This window comes from Protopterus annectens, chromosome 9.part0 (genome assembly GCF_019279795.1).
Source record: "Protopterus annectens isolate FY-2018-M chromosome 9.part0, PAN1.0, whole genome shotgun sequence".
Classification (NCBI taxonomy): domain Eukaryota; kingdom Metazoa; phylum Chordata; order Ceratodontiformes; family Protopteridae; genus Protopterus; species Protopterus annectens.
The window spans coordinates 1,787,429,101-1,787,456,193 of NC_056743.1; the positions used below are offsets into that span (position 1 = coordinate 1,787,429,101).

Below are 27,093 nucleotides of genomic sequence, written 5' to 3' on the forward strand. Positions count from 1 at the left end.
CTTAAGCAACTACTCAGAAAGGCTGCAGGAACTTTTACTGTACTCCATTTCCTACAGATTACTAACGGGTGACCTCTCCCTGGGTTATGATGCAAAGTTTGATACAGTTCTATGTGAAAGTCTATGCTTGGAAAGCACCACTGGGGAAACCAACATTAGGTCATGAAATTTCATTTCAGAAATAAGTATCAATAGAAAACGACATATACATTATATGGCACCTTTGAAAAATTATGAAATAAGCTTTCCCATGCAATCAGAAGTCAGTCTTTTTCCTTTAAAAATAATCATATGTATATAAAAAATATAAAAAAATCAATATTACGTCAATTAGAATTTTGAATGATAATGAATCAATCTTTAGTAGTAAACTTATGAACCTTACACGAGGCGGCATAGTGACAAAGCAAACAGTGTCACCTCACAGCAAGAGGTTCCCTGGTTTGATCCTCGGCTAGGGTGCCTTCTGTGTGGAGTCTGCATGTCCTTGCTGTGTTCACGTGAGTTTCCTCCGGGTGGTCTGGTTTCCTCCCACATTCCAAAGACATGAAGTAGGTGAATTAGACACTCCAAATTGATCAGAGGTGTTGAGTGTGTGGTGTAGAAAAGTTATTGCGGCAGGGCTAGCCACCCGGCAGTGTAAATCTTGGTTCTAGATGATTGTCACTGTTGAAGTGACACCCCAACCCCAACTGCAAAAATGGGGTCAGGGGTTGTGGATGGTTGAATCTTATGCAAATTAACTATTTTTCCTTCTTTTTTGCACAATCTATTCCAACTTAAAACGCTGTTTTAGACATTATCCAAAAGTCATTATAGATAGACACATACAAACTGATATATTCCCACCTTTAATTGTGCACACTTTTGTGGAGGCTGGAAACCCATCTCACCATCCATACAAGCAGCCTCTGACAGTGATTTCATTTTCAATGATTTTTTTTAGGGGGTTTAAGTAACAAGTTTTGATAAATACATAATACACGTCTACACCAAGTGATAGCAAACATTAATGAAATGACAGTTGTTGAGTATCCTGTATTGCATTTTGTGCAGTACACAACAGATCATATTCTCAAACATTACAGTACACAAGCACTAACAATAAATGCCCTTTCATTTATTGAACTTTTTTTTAACAGGTGACAAAACAAAGGGTCACAACCACAACATTTTTTTCAGATTGGGTCATAGGCTATTAAAATAAAGTAATAATATGTGGCTTACAGCTATGGACTACTACTCCGGAAGCTTTTGCATACAGATTCAGATCCTGTTTTGTACAAAATCTCAAAAATCTATGACAAGATTCAAAAATAAATGCGCTGTCTATTTAATACTGACTGCCATCATCCCTACACAAGGTAAATACCACTGATGCGCTCAGCATATTGGTAGAGCTGAACTCGTGCAACTTTTGCATACTGCTGTCCACAAGACATTAATGGTCCTTATTATTGCACTCTTGTTAACACTTGACCTCAAAACTGCCAGTGGTAAACAAGGATATCTAATCTGAACGATGCACTCAAGCTGCTCACATTTATCTTAGATAAAGTGGCACAATATTTTGTTACTGTACAAGCCTGCTTAAAATTTGTGCCATTAGTACAGATAGGATCACTCTGTAAAATCAGGGGGAGCAAGAATCACTGGCTTAGATCCCAAATCAAGAACAGCTCAGATGCACAGTGCCTATAATATTTCAATCTTCACCAATTTTCATGATTACTTGTAGGATAATTACTAATAAACAAAAGCTGAATATCTGAGAAACTCTAAACAACAGCAATAGATCACTTTCAGAAATTAAAGAAAAATGGGAAGGGCATAACCAACCCAAAGTTCCCAATTCTGGCCACTCCAAACCATTATCCTCTAAAATGCTAACAAACCCTTTTAGCATATCCGCTATTACCCCCACACTACATAAACAATACCCACTCCCCATATTTACCAACTTCTTACTATACATACCATTCTTCCACTTAAAAAACATTGGTGTCATGTTAGTGGAAAAGCTGTTTGAAGGTGCATCATTTCAATATTCCACTACGTAAGTATTTCAATCACTCTAAAGCCTTTCACACACATTTGTAATCTTTCACTGAGGTCAGGCACAATTACAAGCATGCTTTAATAATACTTCGATACAAAATTCCTACTCCTAGCTCTGCAAATGACTATAAGCCAATCTGTCCAATAGCTAAATTTCAGAAAATATATTTATTGAAAAATTATTGAATACAATAAGAAAGATTTACTTTCAAATAAGTAAAATGTCTTTCATAGTAACTACTTACCAGTTTTGGCTCACATGAAAAAGCACACTACAGGGAGTCTTTATCAGTACATTTACAATGGATTTTTGAAATAGCTGACCACAATCCTCTCTTAGGAAAACCTACAGATTTAATAAAGTAGTTACACTGTTTAAGAATTCTCACTAATAGATCCTTTTAAATTGTGCCTAGTGAGAACAAATCACACAGTAGTTGCCTTCTATGTGGAGTCCCACTTCTATAAATAACTTGCCACTAGATCACAACAGTCTGAACTGTATTCTTCATCCAGATTGCATAGTTCTTATGAATTCAAATAATTCCTTTTTACAACTCGCTCTATAAGGGGATTTGAAACTCTTAACTAGATGTTTGCACAGCCAGAAACTGTGCTAAAACCATGCATGCTTTTAGAACTCCTTGAAGACTCAATAATAATTTAAGTATCCAAATGGCACCCACCTTCCAGTTGCAGCCAAATAAAAATCTTAAGGTCTGTGTGTAGGCCAGTCTACAGCTTTCACATTGAACTGGTGTGAATAATTGTCCTATAACAACTGAGAAAATCAAACAAGATCACTAACCTTTTATCCAGTGAAACTAGACAAAGGTATTGCAAAAAGTGTTTCAGCAGAATTTAGGAGTATGCACCGTCTATTGTAACCCTCTATCCTGCTCAAAACAGTGCTTTGATACAAGCAGCTGAGAACAAAATTGTAAGATTTATTATACTAACAGACAATTAGATGCATCACTGTAACTTCACAGTCAGTGCAAATCAGATTCCTTTAACAGCTAGCACTTCATTCATTTTAAAATTCTGAATTACACTCTCCTCCTCTAGCTTATAAACTAATCAGAAAATATTCAAGTACTTACTTCCTAGTCAAGAAAACACAATGTTAACCAGACTTCCATTCATCTTGGATAGGGGTTAAAAAAAGCATTTTCAAAGTATCAGCTGTCACTTGCCAATTATTACCAAAGAACCTGAAGACTATGAAAACATATTCATAGTTTCATAGTTTAGTACTAGGCTATCTGCCCTGGGGCATTTATAAGCCTAGCCATAGTGATGTGGCTTTCGCCACCCCATGTAATGGTACAAAAGTGTACAGAATAGATTTAGAATACTGTGCCTCTGTCTAGTAGTGACACAGTGAAGACCCCCTTACATAATAGAATTAGTTTACTGTGCCTCTGTCTAGTAGTGACACAGAGATGACCCCTGGGGTAAACCTACGATCTCCCATCCACTCGTCAAGATTTCTCTTGAACAGAGTCAGTGAGGGGCTCTGCCTAACATGAACTGGGATTCTGTTCCAGAGTATGGGAAGCCTCTGAGTTATGAATTTGTCCCTCCAGCATGTCCTATTCATATTTGTGCTGAGGTTTAAATCTTTAGCTCTCGTGGTTCTGATGGATTTGGATTTTTTGAGGTGGAGCATGTCCATCAATTCCTGATTGGACATGGCCTTGTACGTCAGGCACAGATCACCTCTGAGAAGGCGGTATGCTACTGAATAGAGCTGGAGTTTCTTTAGTCTGGCAGCATATGACATATGTTGGAGACCCTTGATCCTCTTGGTGAGGTACTTTTGGGGTCTCTCTAGCTGTTGCAAGTGCCGGGTGAGGTACATACCAAATGGGGCATTGTACTCAATAATGGGCCTGATAAGGGAGGAGTATAGGGGTACAATGACCTCCTTTGATCTGGATGTGAATCCCTTCATGATAAGGTGGGCAAGGTAGAAAGTCTTTCTAACCACTTTGGCAACGTGGGTGTCAAATGAGAGGTCACTATCGACTTGGGTCCCCAGGTCTCTGATTACTTTTTCCGTACTCAGTGGGTTACTGTCTATGTGATAATTTGTGGGTACTTTGTTTTTCCCAAAGGGGGTGACTATACATTTTTTGGCATTTAATTTAAGGCCATGACTCCGGCACCAGTTGCCTGTTTCAGTGAGGCCTTTCTGTAGGATGTATGTGTCAGCTGGTGTATCGACTATGGCGCCTAGTTTGCAGTCATCTGCGAACTTCGTCAGCCACAACCCTCCCATGTTTGCTTTCACATCTGAGAAATAAATGCCGAACAAGAGGGGTCCCAGGACAGAGCCCTGTGGGACACCACTTGTGACTGGCTTTGAGTCTGACATGGCTCCAGCGATTTTGACTTTATGGGTTCTATCCTTTAGCCAGTTTGCAACCCATCTTGTGACATATGGATTTGCATTTAAACTGTTGAGCTTGTCTATGATGCCTGAGTGGGGTATTGTGTCGAAAGCTTTAGCCAAGTCCAGGTAGGGTGTATGGACTGCTTTGCCCTTGTCAATGGCTCTAGTGACTGTTTCTAAAAAGTCAACCAGGTTCAAAAGGCAGGATCTGCCCTTTACAAAGCCGAACTGGGTGGGATCAAGTGTCTGTAAGTCCCCAATGTCTCTGTTTATGAGTTCCATAATGATTCTTTCCATAGCTTTGCAGACCAGGCTGGTTAAGCTTATGGGGCGGTAGTTACCACAGTCTGTAGAGGTGCCTCCTTTGTGGAGTGGGACTACTGTTGCTGTACGCCAGTGTTCAGGTACATATCCTGTAGTAAGGCTAAGGTTAAATAGCATTTTTATGTGCGGGTTTAGCTCCTCTTGGAGTTCACGTAGCACGCAACCCAGGATACCGTCAGGTCCCATTGATGCTGTGTTTTTAGCTTTGCTGAGGGCAGTTCTCACCTGGACATCTGAGATGACAGGGAGATTACATTCAGCTGGGATAAGTATTTCTTCTTTTGGGGGTGAGGGAGGGGAGAAATTTGCACTGAACCTGTCTGCCAGAATGTTGGCAATATCTGTGGGTTCAGTGTATTTTTTGTTATTGTGAACTAACTCTGAGCATATCTGAGGGTTTCCGCCCAGGTTTCTAACATAGCAGAAGAAGGCCTTGTGGTTATCTTTAGTGTCCATGGCGATTTTTCTCTCAAAGTTGGCCTTGGATGTTTTTATGAGAGAACGTAGCTTTCTACTAGTGCTGATCAGAGATGCCTTCTCTTTATGGGATTTTGCTCTGTTGTGCAGTAGCTTCCTTCTTTTGTTATACAATTTGTTTATGGCTGGGGTCCACCAGACAGGACGCCTGCCCTTGGTGGAGAGGGTCTTGGTTTTATTTGGGATTGCATGATCCATGCATTCTTGGAGATGTCCGTAGAAAGCATTTGTGAAGGATTCAGCATTGTGGGATGTGGTTTCCACTGGCCCAGTGGGCTTAAAGGATACCATCTCAGTTTTAAGAAGTGTAAAGTCGGCTTTTGAGAAGTTTTTCACTGTAGTCTTTTGTGTTGGGGGTGGAGGAGGGATATGTATATCCAGGGTGATTAGTTTGTGGTCAGATCTCACTAGTGAGGGGTATACTTCCGGTGTGGAGCACTTTGTCCCCATGTTTGTGATGATCAGGTCTAGTATATTATCTCCCCTTGTGGGAGAGGTGACTAGCTGTTCCATTGCATTTGAATTTATGAATTCCAGGAACCTTTGGGCTAGGGTGTTTGGGCTAGAATAATGCACCCAGTCTATGTTAGGGTAGTTGAAGTCTCCCAATATGATGGTGTTTGGTGAGACAAGCATATCCTCCAATGTCTTCAGGAAGGCTGAATGGGGTTCCTGAGACTGGGAGGGTGGTCTGTAACATGTTACCAGTTGTATAGCAGTTTTGCCTATGGTTAGTTGCACCTGGATGGTCTCTGATGCTTCATGTGTTGCCACTAACCTGGAGGTGTGGGTGTCCTTGATGAATATGGACACTCCCCCCTCCCTTTTTGGTTTGGCCCGAGTTTTGGGGCCGAAAAGCATGATACGAGGTATAGCCTGGTAGCGCTGGGGTGCTCTCAGGAGCCTTGAACCAGGTTTCAGTTACTGCACAGACATCGATGTTATCCATACTGAGGAGTGCTTCGAGAGCCTGCATCTTGAGATTTAGACTTCTGGCGTTGAGCAGCATTACCCTTAATTTTTTTCCATTTTTGTTTTCTAAGGAGGTGAGTTTACATCTTCAAGGACATCCTACAAAGTACACGTTTTAATACAACACATTAATTTTCTTTAACTAACACCACACAATCTCATCTAATTAGATGATAAACATCAATAACCAATCATTTTTAATTATTGTAAGCATGTACATAGCATTTCCCTTGAACTTCAGGTGTTTATGGAGACAGAACATTGAACCTTGACAGTGCATTTGCCTAGTTCTCAAAATGTTTTGCGGCAGCATAGTTTGACAGTGATTACCACTGTAACATTCTGACAAGTCTTTTGGCTAATTATATTTGTTCATAGGTTCACAGGTTCATAGGTAGGTACTAGGCTATCAGTGCAAGGGCCTAAGTAAGCCTAGCCAAAAAGGTTCCCTGGTCTAGGATATTGTTGCCCCTAGTGGGGGTGTGGATAAGTTGATCCAGGGCATTGGAATTTATGAATTCCAGAAAGTGTTGAGCGAAGGAGTTGGTACATGAGTAGTTTTCCCAGTTAATGGTGGGGTAGTTGAAATTGCCCATTATTAGGGTGTTTGGTTGAACCCTAATACTTTTCAATATATCAAGAAAAGAAGAGTGGAAATCTTGGGGGCTCTGTAGCAAGCTACAATTTGGATTGCAGTTTTGCCCGCAATTAGTTGCACTTGGATAACCTAGGATGTATCATGCTGAGCAACTAGCCTGGAGGTGTGGATATCCTCAATGAATATTGACACACTCCTGCCTTTGGTGTTCCGGTCCAGGTTAGATGGCCGAAAAGTGAGGTATAAGTTATAGCCTGGTAATGCAGGGGTGCTCACTGCACAGATATCGATATTCTCCATTTTAAGGACAGCCTCGAGTGAGTGCATTTTGAGATTTAGACTTCTAGCATTGAGTTTTTGCTTGCCTGTTCCTGTTATGGTGGTGAATTTGTCATTTGAACCTTGCCTAAAAAAGGCACTATAGGGGCGGCAAGAGCCTTAGCCAGTATCTGGAATCCCAGGGGCGACAGGTGCAGGCCATCTCTGGCAAAGCCTCAACTGTCGACCATGTCGTCCCAGGCAAACAGATAGTGGATCCCCTTAGAATGACACCAGAAACTTAGCCAATTGTTGAAGTCAATCATTTTGTCCTTGCACTGCGATATCATTCTGGTCGATGGCAGGCTGCTACTCATTGTTAGGGTCATAACTGTCTGGGCTACAAGATCGGAGAACTCTTCCATGTCTCTTTTCATGTAGTCCAGGGAGGTACGTCTCAGGTCGTTCACACCAACATGGACAATGACAGTCATATTTGTACTTGTTGTGGAGTGACCTGAGTGCGTGGGTTATGTGGCGGATCCTGGCACCTGACAGGCAGCTTGACAGTAACCTTATCCTTGTTTAGCCTGGTGAGTGGGACTTTTGTTTGGGGGGGGGGGTTGGGGACAACCATCTTTACAAGCAGAACTACCAAAATGATCTATAAAGTTTCCTTTTTCTGCTTCAGGTAATATTTTACATCATATTACAGATAATTTATTTGTAAATATTTTCATGACTGCATTATATTATATTATACTGTATACCTGATCTAACTGTATACAACACTATGACATGCACGGGCTGTATCACTGCAAGCAGAGCAGCTTATGCAACGCAAGGTTTTAGTTTCTGTCCCCAAAGAATCGACCACTCAAACCACCCAATACACCGCACTATACTAACAGAACAAATGTCATCACAACAATAAGCCGTGCTAACTACGGGACTCTCTACCACTGTTGCAGTAATTCGGTGGCTGATTGCATCAGCAAAGTCCCTCTCCCCTAGTCCCTCTCCCCTGATCCATAATCACCATAGTTCCACTGACAACGACATCTACATCGACATCAACACAGGGACTATCTGCATACGTTCCTCAACCCTACTATACCATATGGGTTCGCCCAAATAATCCCCGGTTTCACTGGTGTCCCGCAAGTACCTCTCCGAGTGACTGAAGGCTCTTCACGGCTCCCACTACTAGCTGGTGATCCACTCCCAAAGCTCCAGCAACTTCCAAGCTGTTCAGACCATCATCTGCTTTCTCAAGTCGCCGCAAGAGCGATTCGGGCAACACGCTACAATCAGCCATAGTGCCACTGGGCACACACAAATCAATGAAAAGTTACAGTAGTCAACAGCAGCCACACCACACCGGCATTACAGTCAGTACCTTTAACCCCGGAAGAAAACCTCCACTTACTGCTTCCTTTTTAAATAAAGTGGCAGTGGTGGTGACAAGTTGTGTCAAACTTACTCTGTCCAAATCAAGCCTGTATATTTTGGCAGATGAGAAACGTAATACTTTTTTAAAGACTTTAGGATTAATACGCGCACGCATACCTCTCAGCTGTCCCTGATTTTGACGTAAATGCTGTCCCTCTTAATTCCTCCTAAAACAGGTGACTTTTGGAGACATGGTAGCGAGTTACACTTAATAAATAATGACAATAATTAGAGTTACAGACTTCTTTTACTTTAGAAAATGTATATTAATTTGCATTTTCATATTCTGTAAACATCTCAAGTTAACAGCCCTGATATTTTAAAAAGTGTCCCTGATTATTTCTGGATTTGTCCTGATTCTGTTGAGATTTGTCCCTATTTAGTTGAGAGCTATGCGAAGACCAATCTTGTTATTCTTAATTAGTTAAACAAAAAGTATTGAACATGTTTAGGTGTAGTGGAGCATAAGGGTCCCTTTTCATCTATAGCATAGTTACATTCAAAAATGAAATTAGCGTAGTCGTGTACAAGTACGTAAGGTGCTTTTGGTCTGTATAGAACTCTGTATACAAAGTCACCATCCGATAGAAATAGGAGTGGGAGGGAAAAAGCTGAGAAAAAAAAAAGAGTGTAGATTATGACAGTTTAACTGTAGGAACATAGCTGTCGACTTTTTATTACCTAAAATAGGGATAAAGAAAAAAAAATAGAAATAAATGACTCAAATTAGAACCACTTTTTAAAATATGGCAATGATAATTTCAAAAAGTTGATAGGAAATGAAGCTGTTGAATTAACTTTTTTTTCCTGAAGTAAAGGAAGTCTGTACTGTAATAATTTAATAATTGCCAGTATTTAATCAGTGTAATTCACTGTTTTCTTAAAACATGAAAATGGAGGGATTAAGCAAAATTATAAGATAAAAGTATAGATGTCTGTAAATATTAAGGACAGCTGGATGTTAAGGAGGTAGACCACATAGGAGTTAATACTAGCATTGGTACGGGATGGTCCAGAATAGCCATGTGGTGCAGGCTAGACAGTTACGTGGTGTGCAAACTTCTTTGCTATACAGATTTTTTTGTAGAATATACAAGTTTTGTGCCATGTTTTTGTCCTGCTCTTCATGAAGTTTATGGCTTTCTAAAAAATCTCTTGAGGACTGAACTCACTAAATAATGACGTATGAGTTTTAGACTTCATATTCTTCAGAAAATGACTGTCCTTAATTTTTGGGTCGCTGCCCCCCCCCCCCCCCCCCCCCCATTATTTTAGGCTTCATCTGGATTTCTTGAGCTAAGAGGTTGAGAGGTATGGAGTGTGTAACCAAAATACAAGCAATCTCCGTGATATCCCCGAAGTCTCAAACAACCCACTAACAGGTATAGTGGGTCCAAAAATAAAGCAGTGTAAAAAAACTTCTCTGTGTGGAAGATTTTCAATCCATATATATCTAGTTAATCATTGTATATTAATCAGATCAGATTATGATAGTAGAAGTAGCGAACTTAAACTCGTCCTAAGTCAGAAAAATAATAAAAAACACATAATTTGAAATATTATACATAATTACTAAGTATTCCAAAGTAATCCAAGCAGGGTAGGCAGTCTGTTTCCAGTCGAAAATCCTTTATTAAGTACACAGACAAACGAGATACATATGGATTGAAAATCTTACACACAAAGAAGTTTCTTACACTCAAGTGTGTAACCAAGATGGATGGGCAGGGAAAGTACTGTGTGCATCACTGCTGATGTAACTAGGAGAGGGTAGGGCTGGAAAGTACTCGAGTTATTATACCTGCAGCCTTTAAGCATTTAAGTTCAATTTCAAAACTTGTTAGAAGGCTGCAGCTGTAGTGGGATACCACAAGCTTTGTGGGTTGGAATTCTGTGTTCTATGTAGAGCAAAGAAGAAGGCTTTGAAGCAAAATAGTTGAAAAGAATGAGTAGGTGAAGGTGAAGACTGATAAAGGGAGACATCCATTATGATAGAAAAGTCTGTATGTGGGTGTGTGTGTGTATCATACCGATCAACCTCCTAGCACAAGAAATCTGGACAAAGCCTGACATAATGGGGGGGGGGGGGCAAAGACCTGAAAATAGGGCCACATTTTAAATATTGCTCTTATAAACTTAGAAAGTTACTAAAATAAAATAATTTGTGTTAACATGCATTTTTTATAGGTTCATAAGTGTTTACTAGGCTAATGACCACAAGGGCCTTTTTAAGCCTAGCTATGCATCCCAAATCTCTGACAAGTTCTTATACCCTTGATAAGTATAAGCAGAGGCTTGGGAGATGAAATATGTACAAGCTAGGGTCTAGGAGATGAAACATTTACAGGTTGCCTGTGTCCATTAGAGACATAGGTGCCAAATCAGGGATGGATTTCCTGTTCCCCATCCAACTGTCCAGGTTGCACTTTAGCTGGGTTAGGGAGGAACTCTGCTTCACATGGATGGGGAGCCTGTTCCAGAGATGGGGCATCTCTGGGATACATACCTTTCCCTCCAGCAGGTCCTATTTATATCACAGGCAAGGTTTAAGTCTTTAAAATCGGTAATTCTGGTGCTGTTTATTTTGCGGATATGCAGGAGGTCCATCAGAGTGGGGTCTGACAGTGCCCTGTATATCTGGCATAGATCTCTCGTCAAAAGCCTGTAGGAGACAGAATACAGGTATAGAGCCTTGAGGTGGTCTGCATAGGACATTTTACTTAAGTCCTGTATTCTTTTAGAGAGGAACTTCTGTGGACGTTCCAGTTGTTGGATATGCCTGGTTAGGTACATACCAAAGGGGCATTGTACTCAATGATACGTCTGATTAATGCCGACTACAGTGGAACAATGACTTCCTTGGACTTAGATGCCATACCTTTCTTTATATGTTGCGCAACATAGAAGGATTTCCTCACTACTGTAGACATGTGACAGTCAAAGGCTAGATTACTATCTATGTGTGTCCCTAAGTCCCTGACTACTGGGTCAACTCTAAGGGGTGTGTTGTCAATATGATAGTTCCCATTGGTGGATGAGTTCCCGAAGGATACTATTATGCATTTTTTTGGCATTTAGATTTAGTCCATGGCTCTGACATCAGTTGCTGGTCTGTGTCAGCCCCTCCTGGAGAACATTTGTGTCAGTGTGGGACTCAATGACAACTCCTAATTTTCAATCATCTGCACATTTAGTCAGCCAGAGACCACTGACATTGGCCTTGACTTCAGAGAAGTAAATGCCAAAAAGGAGCAGTCCAAGGACTAATCGCTGTGGGACTCCACTTTTGAAGGGTATGAAGTCTGAAACTCAAATGCATGTCATTATCTAGTGACATTAACCCTAGTGATTTGTCAAAAAAGTCATGGTGTGTATATGAAATGATCTATCCCTTGGTAATCACAGTGGAATGCTGATCCAAATGGACCATTTTAAACTGTCATCTTGGGAGTCTATATTTATTCATTTCAGACTGGGCAAGGAATAGGAAGCCATATACTCGAATGTTAGTAGTAAAAATAAACAACGTAATTTTAAGTTATGTATAATTTAGCACATAATCATTGTGTTATGCACACTACATAGTACATACAGCATGTTAACACACGTATAGAATATTCAGCATTATTTTAAATTATGTACATATATCTTCATTTATTTTAATTTTAGTACATAGCCAGTAAATGAAACATGCATATTTTATTCAAACCACTAGTAAAGATTTTTATTTTGTTTGGTTTTACTGCATAATAATGGGGATGGTACAGGGACAAGACCATTTTGTTCATAAGTATATTTTCTTTGATATTTTAAATTGTACATGCAATGAGATTTTGAATAAGAAGGGGATAAATGATGAGGGTTGTTACAAGTACAGGACAATTCCATTAATAAGTTTGCTTTCAATTATAATTTAAATTTGAGATGGGATGCAATACTTCTGATATCTGTTAGGATTAAGTTCCACTTTTTAATAATGTATAAAGAATACGGACAGTCACTGTTGTTAGTCTTTTTAGTGAATACAAGGTGTTGTTTCAGTGACAGCAGTTCTGTCTGGGGTGCGTATGAGTTTAATAACTGAGGGGCGTAAGCTAGTAAATTAGGTAGCTGCAACCAGTTAAGATACCGAAGTGCATGACAATGATATGTTTGGTTAATGTGGTTACTTGCAAACATTAGCAATTTTATTATAAGATTGTTCCAGACTGACTACAGAGAGGACTGTAGATTAGTGGATATTGATAAGACATGTAGTAGAATAGAGAGTAGATAAGTGTGAGCTATGGCCTTATATGCATATTCTGTTTGGAAAGGATTGACTTCATAAACAAGTCCTATTTTTTCCTTTTCTTTCTTTCTTTTTTTTTTTTGAAATGCATATTCAATGTACTGATCATATCTTAAACTAGTCTTCTAGTAATTTTATATTTTATACTATTTCATTTCTACTGATACTTAGTGAAAGTATACCATTTGTGTTATATATTTTTACTTTCTGTTCTATTTTTCATATGTACAGTTAACTGTCTCTCTGTTCCACATTCTTCTTCTTTGTGAATTTTGTTTGGGGGGGACAATACCTGCTAACATTCGTGCTAAGTTGTTTGGCATATAGCCAGGTATCATTTGACAGGTGTGACCTAATGATGACCATGTTGTTGGTATATCAGATGACGATATCCCAGGGGTTTATATGTAGGTCTTTGCTTGGAAAATGGTAAACAAGAGGGGTCCCCATACGAAGTCCTGAAAGGTCAAGTCATCATTTGAGTTTGAAAGGGCTTAACAGTTTTTGTTCACCAGAACAGAAGTTATTTGATGATCAAGGTAGCGTTGGAATAATTTTTAAGTAGTAAAGTCATGACTATGGCACTGTAGTCTTCCACAAGAAAATCATATGGGACAGGAGTTGAAGACCTCGATGATATCATCAAATATGTCTCTATTAACAGATCGTTAACAAAAAGAGTAGTGCGCTATAGGTGCTGTGCTTTATCTGAAGCCATGTCATGAGTGATAGAGTGGGGTGCTTTTTACTGATAAACTCAAAGATTTGAACAGTAGTAGTTTTCTTAGGGGTTTGGATAAGAATTCATAAATAAATTATGGTCCAGATACTAGATACAGAAGAACAGGCAGTTATTTGGGGGTACTGGGACAATTATGGAAAATTTCCATAAGAACTGGAAGGTGGATAAAGATGCAAGTATTTCAAGTTTATAGCAACTCTGGCAGAGTCCATGTGCTCCAGACTGACCAAATGAAGAGATTTATTTTAATAGTTTATTTGTGGTCTGTGTGCTGAGTGGTATGACAGTGAGAGTTGGTAGCTCATTTTTTTCTGCAGTTCTGAGAGAGGGTAACAGCTGAAAATGGCATGTGGTACAGATTAGCCAAGAAATATGCCTAGTCTTCATGAGAAACAAGTCAATATAATTTTCATCGTCTGTCTGCAGGGCAGTAGTGGGGGATGATCTGACTGTTAAGTGAATTCTTACCTTCTAAAATTGAATTTGTAGTTTTTGAAGGAATTGATTTGACTTTGTTTTAAAAAGGCTGCTTTATGCAACATAGTTGTTGCATTCCTTTCTGAGGCCAAGGTAAAAACCCCAGTCTTCACTCCTCTAACTCTTCTATATTGACCATGTTTTGTTCCTTAGCTTAGAAATTTGAAGAATTTCTGGAGAAAACCATGAAGATTGATGTCTGACCTTTTAACAGATTAAAGGGAAATACTATAATTAGGAAGTAGTCAAGTGCTTGATTTTGTCACATTTTTGCTGGAGTAGGAGTGAAGACTAGTCCACTTGGGACATGATAACTAATAATAGACCTTTGCCAAGACTGATGACCCTGGGATTGGCATGACTCCTGGAAGTCTTTGTATTTTAAGCTGAGAAATGAGGAAGAACAGGGCAGTGTTCGGTCAGAAAGGGCTCTTGGTGGTAGGTGTTATTGATGGATAGTTTATTTTAGGGCTCAGTCTGGCTAAAGATAAAACTATTTGTTGCAGACTGCATTTCAGGAAGTATATACTCAGTGCTTCTTGTGTTTTAGAGGACCACTGTATGTTAAAATTATTCAGTAGGATGGCCTGTTTAGTCAAAGAAAGAGACAGATTTAACTGTATGATTTTAGTGAATGGTGGAGTATGTATATAGAAAGCATCAGGCTTTAGTTTAAGGTTATTTCCAGTGATACATTCATAAGGCCTCCAGTTGAGTTTAAGTCGTGGAGATGAATTTTACTTATACATGTGCTTTCTGGGTTGTTAATTTGGTTCAGGGACCTGTTTCAGCCACCACCTACTCAAAGGGTAATATAATACAACACTTGAGTGTACAAACAATTTATTTGTGAAAAATGTAGGTGTGTACATTGGATATAGAAGATTGTCACTGTGTTGAAGTGACACCCCCAAGCCCATTTAAAATAAAATGGGGAAAAGGGTTGATGGATGGATATATGTCACATATTATTTAAAAGTTGTAGGTATGCTGTATGCAGTTAAGCACACTTACAGTGAAACTTGTAATGTCACCAGGGACTGGTTGTTTCTTAGAAAGGCTGTTGTGACATTACACTTGGTAAATCCATAGTGTCATCCAAAAAGAGAGTATTTTGCCTTTAACTGTGGATGTACCTGCAAATGTGGTAAATGGTAGTGCTACATTCTGCTTCAAACATCCTGTCTTGACTATCATTACCAGAGTCACAAGTCCCATTTTGGACTCATGGATTCACCAGGTCCAATATCACAGAAGCCTCTCTGAGAAATATCTTGTCCCTGTTTCCTAAATCCGATCAGCATTATCAGGTTCAGCAGTATAGGATACTGGGCCAGTTGCATCCATGATTCATTCAGGTATCCCTTTTTAATTGTGGGGCAGAAATTCTTACATTTTTCTAAGCACTAATCTGAGAAACACTCGCTGTGTTACTCTTGTTCTTATTCTGTATGACGTGTTTCCATGAAGCTTCTTTGTTAAATCAAAATAAACAGATCAAGGGTATATGTCAATTTTCTACTCATTATCATCTTTGGAGGTAACATACTGATAAATGACAATGGTGTTCTAGCTAGATAAAGTTCTATTTTTACTTCTTGTTACCTTTCAGTTACTCTTTCATGATTTCTTAGTGTGCTCATATTACTTATTGTTTTAATCCATTAAATGAAGATGGGAAGGAGCAGAAGTAGCCTGAATAATTCCATTATTCCTCATAAATTCTGCAAATTCCTTATTTTTAAATAATTCTGCTTTGTTTGAAATTGTCCATCTGTTTTTTTTTTTTTTTGTTAGTGCTGAAAATTGTTCTTACTTTTTCATTAGTTACATCTAACACAGATTTGTTGTAATGTATGCATCCATCCACCAGGAATAAGCATTTTAATGAACAGAAACATTTCTCTAGGTCAGCATAAGCAATGTGAAATGTATTTTTAAATTTAGTGTTCAGTCCCCCTGGATGCAACTCAGTAGCAGCGCACTTTGAGCAGTCTTCAGAGGTAGTACTGCTGGGTTCTAAGTTCTCAGTGTCTGAATCCATGCTTGGCAAGCAAATACAACTTCTTACCAAACCTTTCATGTGAGCAACACCCAGATAGAGCTCCTTTAATTGCTACAATACAATTTGTGCGGTTTTAGGTAGGAGTATGATTCTCGTCTCTCACAAAATACACTGATTTTTCTACACTGATTTCATCACTTCTGGGTGCAAAAGTTGAGAACTTAGCTTCTCTACACTCTGGAAATCCTCTCATAATATATTGTTAAACTTTGATCATTGCTTGATCATTCCTTTGCCAATATGACTGATGAATTGGCTTTGTACTTATGGCTGTGTATAAAATGTTTTTCATTTCTTTGTTGTAATAACTGCTATAGCTTGTTTTCTAAGCTACCTTCATGGCTCAAGGTATGTCTGAAAAGGATTGTTAAATCAATGCACTAACTTGGTAAACAGAAATAAATAAATAAATAAATAATGTAATGATCCAACATCACCATTGCTTGTCTTTTTTAATTAATTGATTTATTTAATTTATGTTTCTGCCATAACGCAGATTAACTGTACCTTCCCTTTACCTCTTTTCATTATTTCTTTTTTCCTTCTATTCTGTTTCCTCTTTTTTATACACTTCATCCTCTCACTTATATCTCTTCTCTCTCATATGCCTTTGTATTATTTATTAGCACTGCTTCCTATTTTTTAATCCCTCATACACATATATAAGATTCTTACTATTCTTAAACCTATAATCTTACATAATTTTGCATAACTATGCTCCTAATACCTTGTACATGTAAATAACCTTAACAATATACTTATGGCTGTTTTGTAATTGTACATTTGTATTTTTTCACTGTATTTGTAACAAACCTCTGTACTTGTATCTAATTCTGAAGCTTTTCTCCCCAGGCCCTCACTGAAAATGGGTATGTTAGTTATCCCAGTTTGACTATCCCGGTAATCAAATGCAAAATAAAATAAATAAATATTTCTGATGGCATTGTTCTGTGTAAGAATGATAATCTGTTTACAGCATCTTTATTATCAAGCTGTGCATTAAGAATGTGACTGTTTCGTGTTTGCATTCTGGACTATCTCAACACCCCCGGAAACAGCATTCATCTCATTAAACAATGGAATAAATGCTTATGATCTGCTTCAATGGTAAATGTTTGCCACAGTTAAACATTTACTTATTCTAAAAATGATTGCAAGGCCATCTTTTTTGACTACAAGTATGTTTTTCTTCAGATTTTAGAGTTCTAGACAACCTGTTAACACGGTGCAAAGGATGGCGCTATTAGTGTGACTGAAGCAACAAGGGTTTGATCTCCCAGCACTGGAAAAACCAGGAGAAAGAGGAATGAAGAAGTGTGGCCCATTCGCTTCTACACTGTGTGTGTGATTTCTTTAGTGAAGATTGGATAAGCCATTTCCCTTGCTTGAGGAGGGGGAGTGAGGCTGCTTAAGGGAAACATTTCTTATAGAAGGAGTAAGGAATGACCAGTTCAGACAGCCCATTATATTCCCCTTCAGCTTCAAATGGCAGGCATTCATGGGTGAAACGTTTCCTTGAACTACCGCTAATGTCGGACCAAATGATGGTCCCTCCAGGTTGACCCTTGCCCTGGTAATGGGAAGTTAATAATCCAACCGTATGTAGGGTGTAAGGGTTCTAGACACAAAGTCAGTAGCATTATCCAGTCTAGCTAGCATTTTATGTAAAAGTACTCCTCTAAATGCTTATGGGGAATGGAGTGGGATGACTATATGACTGCTACTGTAGTAGAATCAAAAAGGCGCATTCTAACAGATTGCTATATAGAGTCATCATTTTCAGTTTTTTGTTGGAATTAGCATTTGGAAAGTTATTTTAACAAATGTAGTTTTATTTATTTTATCAAATCCTAATTTAGCTATTTTTTCTGGCTTCCCTTTTGATGAAGAGGAACTGATAGTATAACTACAGTAGATATGATATTTCTATTTGGACATTAGATTGCTTTATGGTGGGAGTGTGATGGACTGGTAGAGTTATTGTACATGTAGCGCTTTCAATGGAATGGTTTTAAATGTGTGTGTGTATATATATATATATATATATATATATATATATATATATATATTTTTTTTTTTATATTCCTTTGTTGACCAGGGAAGTCTGTCTGCAAAACCCCTTTTCAGGTAAGGCACAGGTAAAAAAGCTCCACTGGTGCAATATAATACCAGATACAATACAAATTAGCACACGTAAATTAAACATTAGTGTCATCTTTGACAGTGCAGAATTAGAAAACTATAAGCAGTAGCATATTGAACTGGTTCACATGACATAAAAGCATATAGAATAAAAGAATACATTCACAGACATATAACCACACTAGTACAGTATATTCACACTAGTACAATCACAATATCATGTTGAAATGGAATAATATATACAGTACAAGCATTTGAAGTGGAACAACTGTAAATGTGGACAAGCATGAGTAAACATGTAAATATGTATTATAGTGGGAGTTAGACAAGATATAGGTCCGTAGGTGTTTACTAGGCTAACGACCACAAGGGCCTTTTTAAGCCTAGCAATGCATCTCAAATCTCGGACAAGTTCTGATACCCTTGATAACTGCAAGCAGGGGCTTGGCAGATGAAACATTTACAAGCTAGGGCCTGGGAGCTGAACCATTTACAGGTTGCCTGTGTCCATTAGAGACATAGGTGCCAAACCAGGGATGAATTTCCTGTTGCCCATCCAGTTGTCCAGGTTGCAGTTGAATTGGGTTAGGGATGAATTCTCCTTCACATGGATGGGAAACCTGTTCCAGAGACAGGGTAAGCTCTGGGATACATACCTGTCTCTCCAGCAGGTCCTATTTATATCACATGCAAGGTTTAAGTCTTTAGAATGGGTAATTCTGGTTCTATTTGTTTTGTGGATATGCAGGAGGTCCATCAGAATGGGGTCTGACAATGCCCTGTATGTCAGGCGGTTCCCTATTACGCCGCTGCAGATGCAGGTTGTCGAATGCATCTTTGTCGAACAGTAAAGCACAAAAAGGCAAAACAGCGAAGCAGCGTTTCAGCAAATTCTTTCCCTGGGAAAGAATTTGTTTGGCCGCTTTCGATACTTTGCCTTTTCAGCACTGTAGTGCAATCTCAGAGTTGGTATATTTAAGTAGGGGGGTGTGGGGGGCAAAGCCCCCTACGTTAAGTAATGTTTTACTGTTTTTTTTTTGTTTTGTTTTTTTCCGGAACAACGATTATTTTCCATTGGAAATAATACTATGTCATTAAAGTTCAGAAAAATGTTTTGGGGAGGGGAAGACAGGGGAGAAAGTTAACTGTAAGTAAAGAAACAATTTTTTTTCTTAATAGTACTATTTTTGTGGTGTATTGTTTTCTTTGCATGGTATAAAGTAAACTTTTTTTTGGTTATTTTTAAGTGTAATAGGGATTGTAAATAGGTGCTGCTGTTCTTTTTTCCTTCTTTCTCCCTTCTCTCTTTCTTCTTGTTCAGTTTTAAGAAATGTAGGCACTGCAATGTAAAAAAGCATTGTTAAAAGAGCATGATAAAATAAAAAATAATGTGCTTTTTCTTAATCTTGCATGGGGAATGATTGGATTAAGGACCTTTGATTTAGTAACATGTTTTAAAAGAAAGCAAATAAATGAAAAACAATATTGAATATTATGAGGCTTTTTTCTAGCAAATTAATGCATGTTTAGTAGCAATTCTGTGTCTGGCCCTCATGTCACCATGGAAACAATCTGATAAAGAGAAATTGACTGTCTGGTTCTCATGTTTCCATGGAGACAGTCTGATAATGAGGAATTGGCTGAGTGGTCCTCATGTCTCCATGGAGACAATCTGATAAAGAGAAATTGGTTACAATCTGGTGGAGACTGCTTGGCTAGGGAAAAAAGCAAATAGAAACTGGCTAGGAGATAATGTTCCCTGAAAGCATTCAGGGGTTTTCCCAGCTGGGAGAGCTATAAAGATAAGACAAAAACAGCAGTTAGAAGAAGCACAGGCTGTACCATGCATCTTAGAATGGATAACCTTTAATTTAGGTTAAGTCAAGTGTGTGAGTGTGGCTGTTAGTTTGGGACATTTGTTCATATTAGGAGGGTAAAACTTTAGTATTTGAAGATGTGAATAGTTTTGTGTGTCATTATTAAATTAATAGGTTTTAGGGATATTGGGTGTGGGTTTTTATTTGTTTGAGGGCTTTCAATAAAACAAAAAGTTTTGTAAGATGTGACATAGGCAAAAATGGATATGACAAAGAAACAACTATATAAAAGTTCAACCTGCCAAACAGCATATACATGTAACATAAAAGCTGGAACTAGACATTTAACAAAAAGTTATTATACATAAAAGGTGGGAATAACTGTTTAATACAATGATGCTTTCTGTAATGTCTTTAAATGTTAATGGTCTCACAGATAAATACAACAAAGAAAGAATAGTGAACTATACTAACAATGTAGAGTGCAAATAGTTATGTTAAAGGAGACACACCTAGAAAGAACCAAATGTGAATTTGATAAAGAAAGGTTTTCAGGATGGTTATTCAGCAGAATATCTGGGACAAAAGAAAAGAGGAATACTTATATTAATTGCAAGAGGTGCTCTAATATTGATAGAAGAGAATAAAAATGATAATAATGACAGATTTGTAGTGCTAAGGGACTACAAGGGAGGAGGATTACACTAGCATGTATTTATATTCCACCTAAAACTACTATATCTAGGAGAAATAATCAGTTTCAGCAAGGAATATTACTTATAAGTGGGGACTGTCATTTGATTTGAAGCAGTGAAGATGTGTCTGGGGGGCACAAGGGAAAGTATAGCAGAGAGGATAGATTTTTGTGAATTCAGTAATAGGAGTTCATAGTGAATTTACATATTATTCCCCAAGATATAAAAATTGGGCTAGGCTAGACAGAATTTACATTTCACAAGAACGTGCATTCAACTAAAGGTCTTCATATGCATCCAATAACTATTTCAGATTGTGTGCCAATAATAACTAAAATAAAAACAGTAGGTAGTGAAAAAAAATAAGACACTAGTGGTTTCCTACCTATCTGTTGAAAAGAGAGGAATTTAAGAATTAGGTAGTGGAAATTATTCAGGAGCTATTCAAGAGGATAGAAATTACTTCTGAAAATATAGCTAGGGAGTGGTATAAAATTAAGGTGGCGTTTAAAACAGGGTGGAAATAAAAGCAAGGGAACTATGGATAGGAAATAACAAGAATTATGTACAGGGACTGACAAATGTTAAAGTATTGCAGAATATGGGGAATCTCTCAGAACAAGCAGATGATTAACTACAGAATGCTAAGCAGAAGATAAGGGATTACCTCGATAATATACACAAGTTTAGAAAGATTGCTGTTAAGTAACTGTTTTTTTGATAATAACACTAGACCACAAAAAAATTTAGTACAATGATTCAGGCAACACAAAGTATAAAGGGCTGTCGCCAAGCTTAGGGAGCCTATAACAAGGAAGGTAACAAGAGATCCTGTGGAGGTACTAGAAATATTTTGGAAATTCTGTGAAAGTCTGTATAAAGCAGAGAAATACAGAAATCAAGAAAAGATACAAATGGAAATTTTTATTGAAGATTTAAATATGCTAAGGTTAGAGGTAGAGGAGGCTCAGTTACTTACAGTTAGGATAGGAGGAGGTGAGACAAAAATTGTGATGTATAACCAATCTACAGGAAAGTCCCCAGGAATATATGGTTTTCCTGTTTGGAAGCTAGGAGGGAAAAATGATAAAGATATGTTAGGTTTTGTTTAACGGTATTTTAATAGGAGGAGAGGTACCAACTTCCTGGAAGAAAGCCGTGGTAGCTGTAATACCTAAATATAGTAAAGATCCATCAGATCTAGCTTCATATAGGCCCATTTCAATACTAAACCATGATTATAAAATGTTCATGTCTATAATGGCTAAAAGAATGGCAAAAGTAATGCCAAAATTGATATATATGCATCCATGCAGTTTTGTGGTGGGGAGGCAAACATTTGACAACATTAACAGAACACTGATGATCCAGCGGGAAGCAGAATGTATGAAAATATCATTGTTGTTGGTGGGTCTTGATGCAGAGAAAGCATTTGACAGAGTAAGCTGGGACTTTATGAGCAGGGCAATGGAAGCATTTGCATATCCTGAAAAAATAAAAGGTTGATTAGGAGGAGATATGAGGGAATGGAGGTGAAAATTAAAGTGAGTGGGGTCCCCTCTGATAATTTATGCTTAAGCAGAGGACCGAAGCAGAGTTGTCTTCTTTCCCCTTTATTTGCATTGTATTTGGAACCACTGGAAAAGAAAATAAGAGAGACAGAAATTCAAGAATATAATTGGTATAGTAGTCATCATAAAAGCTGGCTCTATTTGCAGATATTATGTTATATCTGACAAAACCAGAAAGAGACATTACAGTGTTGTGGAACATTTTGAGACAGTTTCAAATCTTTTTGGGATACAAAATGAATTAAGCTAAAACAAAGGCAACAGTGGCAACCCACATATGAATTGGTTCAGCATATCCATATTTATGAGGACATGATAAAATGAAGTATTTAGGAGTATGGATTAAAAATGATTTTGGTGTGACAGCTAAGGATATGTGGGAAGAGACTAAACAAAAGATAATACAAAAACAGAGAAAATGGAAGCTGCGTTATGTGGATATAGGTAGTAAGATACAAGCATTTATAATGTTTTTAGTCCTATTAGTTGTTTACACAGGTCAGACATATTTTTATCAACCAGAGGAGAGGTTGTGGATAATAATTAATAAAGAGCTGAAGACTTTATCTGGGAGGGGAGGACGGTAAGAGTGAAGTGGGATAAGCTGATTCTTCCAGAAGAGCAGGGTGGATTGCAATTATCCGATTTGAAGGGGTGTTTCAGAATTACACAGTTAAGCCTCCTATGCATAGCACAAGCAGAAAACGATAATTCAAAGTTTAAAGGGATGATGATGAAATGGGGGGAAGCTCAAGAAACAAGGAGAGACTGGGATTTTGAATGCAGGCCTTTAAGGATAATAACAATAATCATACAGAATATTATATCTGTAAAGTAGCAGCAAGTATCCTAAGAACTAACCTAACACAGGAATGGAGAAAGGAGAAGACAGGACTTAAATGAGCTATGTAATAGTAATGTCTTTTGGCTTTTCCCGGTTAGGGGTCAACACAGCAGAACTCCGGTCCGCTAATGATTGGCAGTGGATTTTTTACAATGCCGAATTGCCGGCCCGACGTCCAACCTTCAAAGAAGGCACACCCTTTAACACACGCACCTACCTGCATGTCTTTATATGTCACTCAACCATGGGGAGGACATGCAGACTCCACACAGAATCAATATATATAAAGTATGTTTGTAAACATAAACTTGTTAATACAGTTGGATTACTTTTATATAAATATAAATTTGCCTATGACAAGTGATAATTCAATAAAGGTGTTTAAAAATAAAAAAGAAGAAAGAAAGAAGCAGAAGAAAAAAAAATAAGATTTCTATACACACACCACTCAAGAACTGGAGCTCAGTCATATACACCACAGTACTCAATCCATGTGCCAAAGTAGCACTCTTAACCATGACATTGGCAGAACAAATGTTTACTGAGTGAAATCTTAAGCTATGTTTACAGGTGTTCATGCAACATATCAAGGGATAAGATTAATGTGATGTAATGGTTGTTGTGTGATGTCAGCATGTTCACAAAAAATTAATCCCAGTGCTAGAATTGAATGTCAAGCCGTACAAGTTCTCCAAATACAAAATGGCTATTAATCACATTCACCACAGTGGAACTGTTATCAAAGCTGTTGAACTTCATCTATGGGGAGTTATTCAATTAGATGTACTTTAATCACCCATAATTTTTATCTTCCAGAATTGATGGGGGGGCTTCTACCACTCTATATTTACAAAGTATAATATGAAGGATGTCTTTCCTGCAGAACAGTGAAGGATACAAATGCTTACTGTCACTCAATGCAAGTTTGGAACACTTGCCTAAGTGTTGAGAAAATTAACACCATAGTGGGATCAATGAATGTGCCGTGAGATAAGTGCATCACCAATTGTCATATGTGTAGTTATGTGAAAGCATTACATGTGTATGAATCAAGGCTATGTATCTCTGTAAATATTTAGAATCTTGCTGTATGTTAGACAACATTGCCTGATGCTAAATATATCCAAACACACCTGTAGCCCCCTGCTGTTGTCACTGTGATGGTATTACAGCAATTATGTACAATGGGGATACAATCCTGTATTGGAACACATGCCTTACTTAGGCAACAAAATACATTACATCATCTCATGCCCTCAGTCCTGAGGAGGTGTCTCAGTACAACTGTGATGGAATGACAATCTATTCAAATGACAGCAATCACTCTTCAATACAGCCTTTCCAAAGGAAATGAAGTATAAACTCTTGTAACAGGAAACAATATCCACACATAAATATAGCACATGTGGGTGACAACACTATTAACAACATGTACACTGAGTGCAAGCAGTGACATCGGGATTTGAACTATATAGCTAACATCACAGGCTAATGAAGGTTTGCTGAAACACAAGCACAACTATAGATTTATTTGACAACTGTGATACTGCCCATTTCAATGGATGACATCACCATTGTACATGTCCTTAATGATTCCAATAAAAAGTAGTTGCACAGCACAAGCACACTGTATAGATATACCTCATGTATTTATTTGCTGCCTGTTCTGCACAGTAAGAGAATAAATACATACTCACAGATGACAGTCATTCCTGTATTCAAACTCTCTACCTATGTACTGAAAAAATGTACACACAAGTATGTATTATGCATACATACCACAGGAGAAATATGACTGCATGTGAGCCACACTGTCCCCCGGTTTTTCAAAAGCTTGCATGGCGTGCATGATTAGTATAAGAGGAAAGTTTGCCAATATGGCGGCCGAGCAATCCACATAAGTGCTTGTTTGACGTGCATGAGTGCTCTAGCACTAGTGCTGCATGTTCCCAGCCCCCGTAGCAAATGACCCCATTTGCAGGTGAAAACCATGCAAATGAGATAAATCTGCCATCCAGGATGCAGGAAGCAGGAAGCAGGGAGTGCCAGACTAGCATAATATGCAGAAATGTACTCGGTTAGTAACCGAGTACAGTACTGTAAAATCCAAAATGGAGCTATGACAGCTCCAAATAAAGGCTGCATATCATTGAGGAAGCATGCCAATGGCCAAATATAAGGCCATTGGCATTGCAAACAATACAAAAAATAAATAAATCAACTTTTATTTTTTTTAAGCCGATCTCGGCTGTGTAAGCATAGGGCAGCAGCTCACAAATGGGATCGAGGGGAAAATAAGAAAATAAAACTAAAATAAGCATTCTAGCTAAAATCAGTATTCTGCCATGCAAGTCAATGACAGGCAGAAGACAACCTGGCCAGTCAATAGTGGTTGCTAAGGCGGGGAGGCTCAGTGTGAGACATGTAACTATGCATTAGCAGGCAATCCTATGCAAATGAGGGGAAGGATAGTGAATCCCAGTTTTCCCCAGCATTTGAGGCAGGTCCCAACAGTGTAAGAATATGAATAGCTGAGTGCAAGCCAAGGAGGTAACTGACATCATGGGTGTGTGTGTGTCAGGCATACTGTAAGTGGATTGGAGCCCTGTGGCTGGGGTTTGCACCTAGCTTAGCACAGCTAAGCTAGTGGGTGTGTCTAAACCTTCCTAGCACTCTTTACAAAGTTTATGTGGGTGTGCGCGCCGCAGTGAGCACATTTGAGCACTCTGTTTGTGCGGCGCGCACACGGGCTTAAACAGGAAGGCAATGGGAAGGGAAAACAGCAGTAGGAAGGTATTCAAGGAGAACTAGCATAGCTGGCAGGTGAAATGTATCAGAATCAGCCAATTACACAGGCAGCAGACCAACCCAACCCAGAACACTACTATAAACTAAGCAAACACCTTCCCCTCTGGTTTTTCCCAAAGTCTACACTACTGTTGTACACAAGCGGGGAAATTTTAACAAACAAAGCTACAAAATGGGAAGGGCTGCAGCAGGCAATATAGAACAACATGTGCAAGAGGCTGAGGGTGGTGAAGATGTGAATGCTACCGAAAAACCCACAGTGAGGAGACGGAGAACAGAGTACAGACCCAGGGTAACCTACCAGGGGCTACATGAGCTGGAGATAGTGGAGCACTATAGGGTGGACAGAGACCTCCTACAGCAAATTGTTGAGCTGTGCCGGCCACACCTGACACACCAAACTGACCGAGGGAAACCCATCCCAGTGGACACCAAGGTATGTGTAGGCCTAGGTATACTTGCCACAGGTACCTCCCAAAGCACAACTGGGGATGTCTTGGGGATCTCGCAGGCATCAGCATCCAGAGTATTCCACCAGTTCCTGGATGCCATGTCAGCACATGCCAGTGAGCATGTATATTTCCTCAACACCCGTGAGGTGTTGACCAGCAATATGCACCTCGTCCACCAAATAGCAGAATACCCTGAGGTAGTGGGTGCTATAGACTGCATGCGCATGTGCATCAAAGCACCACCCGGTGAGCAGGGTAGGGCCTACATCAACCGCAGGGGCATCCTCTCCATCAACTACCAGGTTGTTTATGATGCCCAGGGCATTATAATGAATGTGTGTGCTGGCTGCCCTGGAAGCTATGACAATTCCCATATATGGTATCTGATGCAGCTGTACCAGAGATTTGCCAGTGGGGACATCCCCTACGGTCACCTAGTGGGGGATGCTGGGTACACATTGGAGCCGTGGCTGATGACACCCATCAGAAATGCACACACACCTGAACAACAATGCCATAATGAGGCACACGCACAGGCCAGATATATAATAGAATGTGTGTTTGGAATGGTCAGGTCACGGTTCTGGATCTGGATACATCTGATAGAGCCTTGCAGTATTCACCAGCTACATGTACCCAAATTGTTATGGTA

The 27,093-nt window shown here is 38.8% G+C and overlaps 1 protein-coding gene across 1 annotated transcript in view; it reads right to left on the reverse strand.

Moving 5' to 3' along the window:
* FARSA (phenylalanyl-tRNA synthetase subunit alpha) overlaps nucleotides 1–8,505 on the reverse strand; it is a 529,543-nt gene extending 521,038 nt beyond the window's left edge. Inside the window, exon 1 of the mRNA XM_044084657.1 lies at nucleotides 8,254–8,505. Coding sequence (XP_043940592.1) covers nucleotides 8,254–8,403 — 150 coding nt within the window. The 5' untranslated portion in view covers nucleotides 8,404–8,505. The remainder of the gene's footprint in view (nucleotides 1–8,253) is intronic.
* Between the last annotated feature and the right edge of the window lie 18,588 nt (nucleotides 8,506–27,093).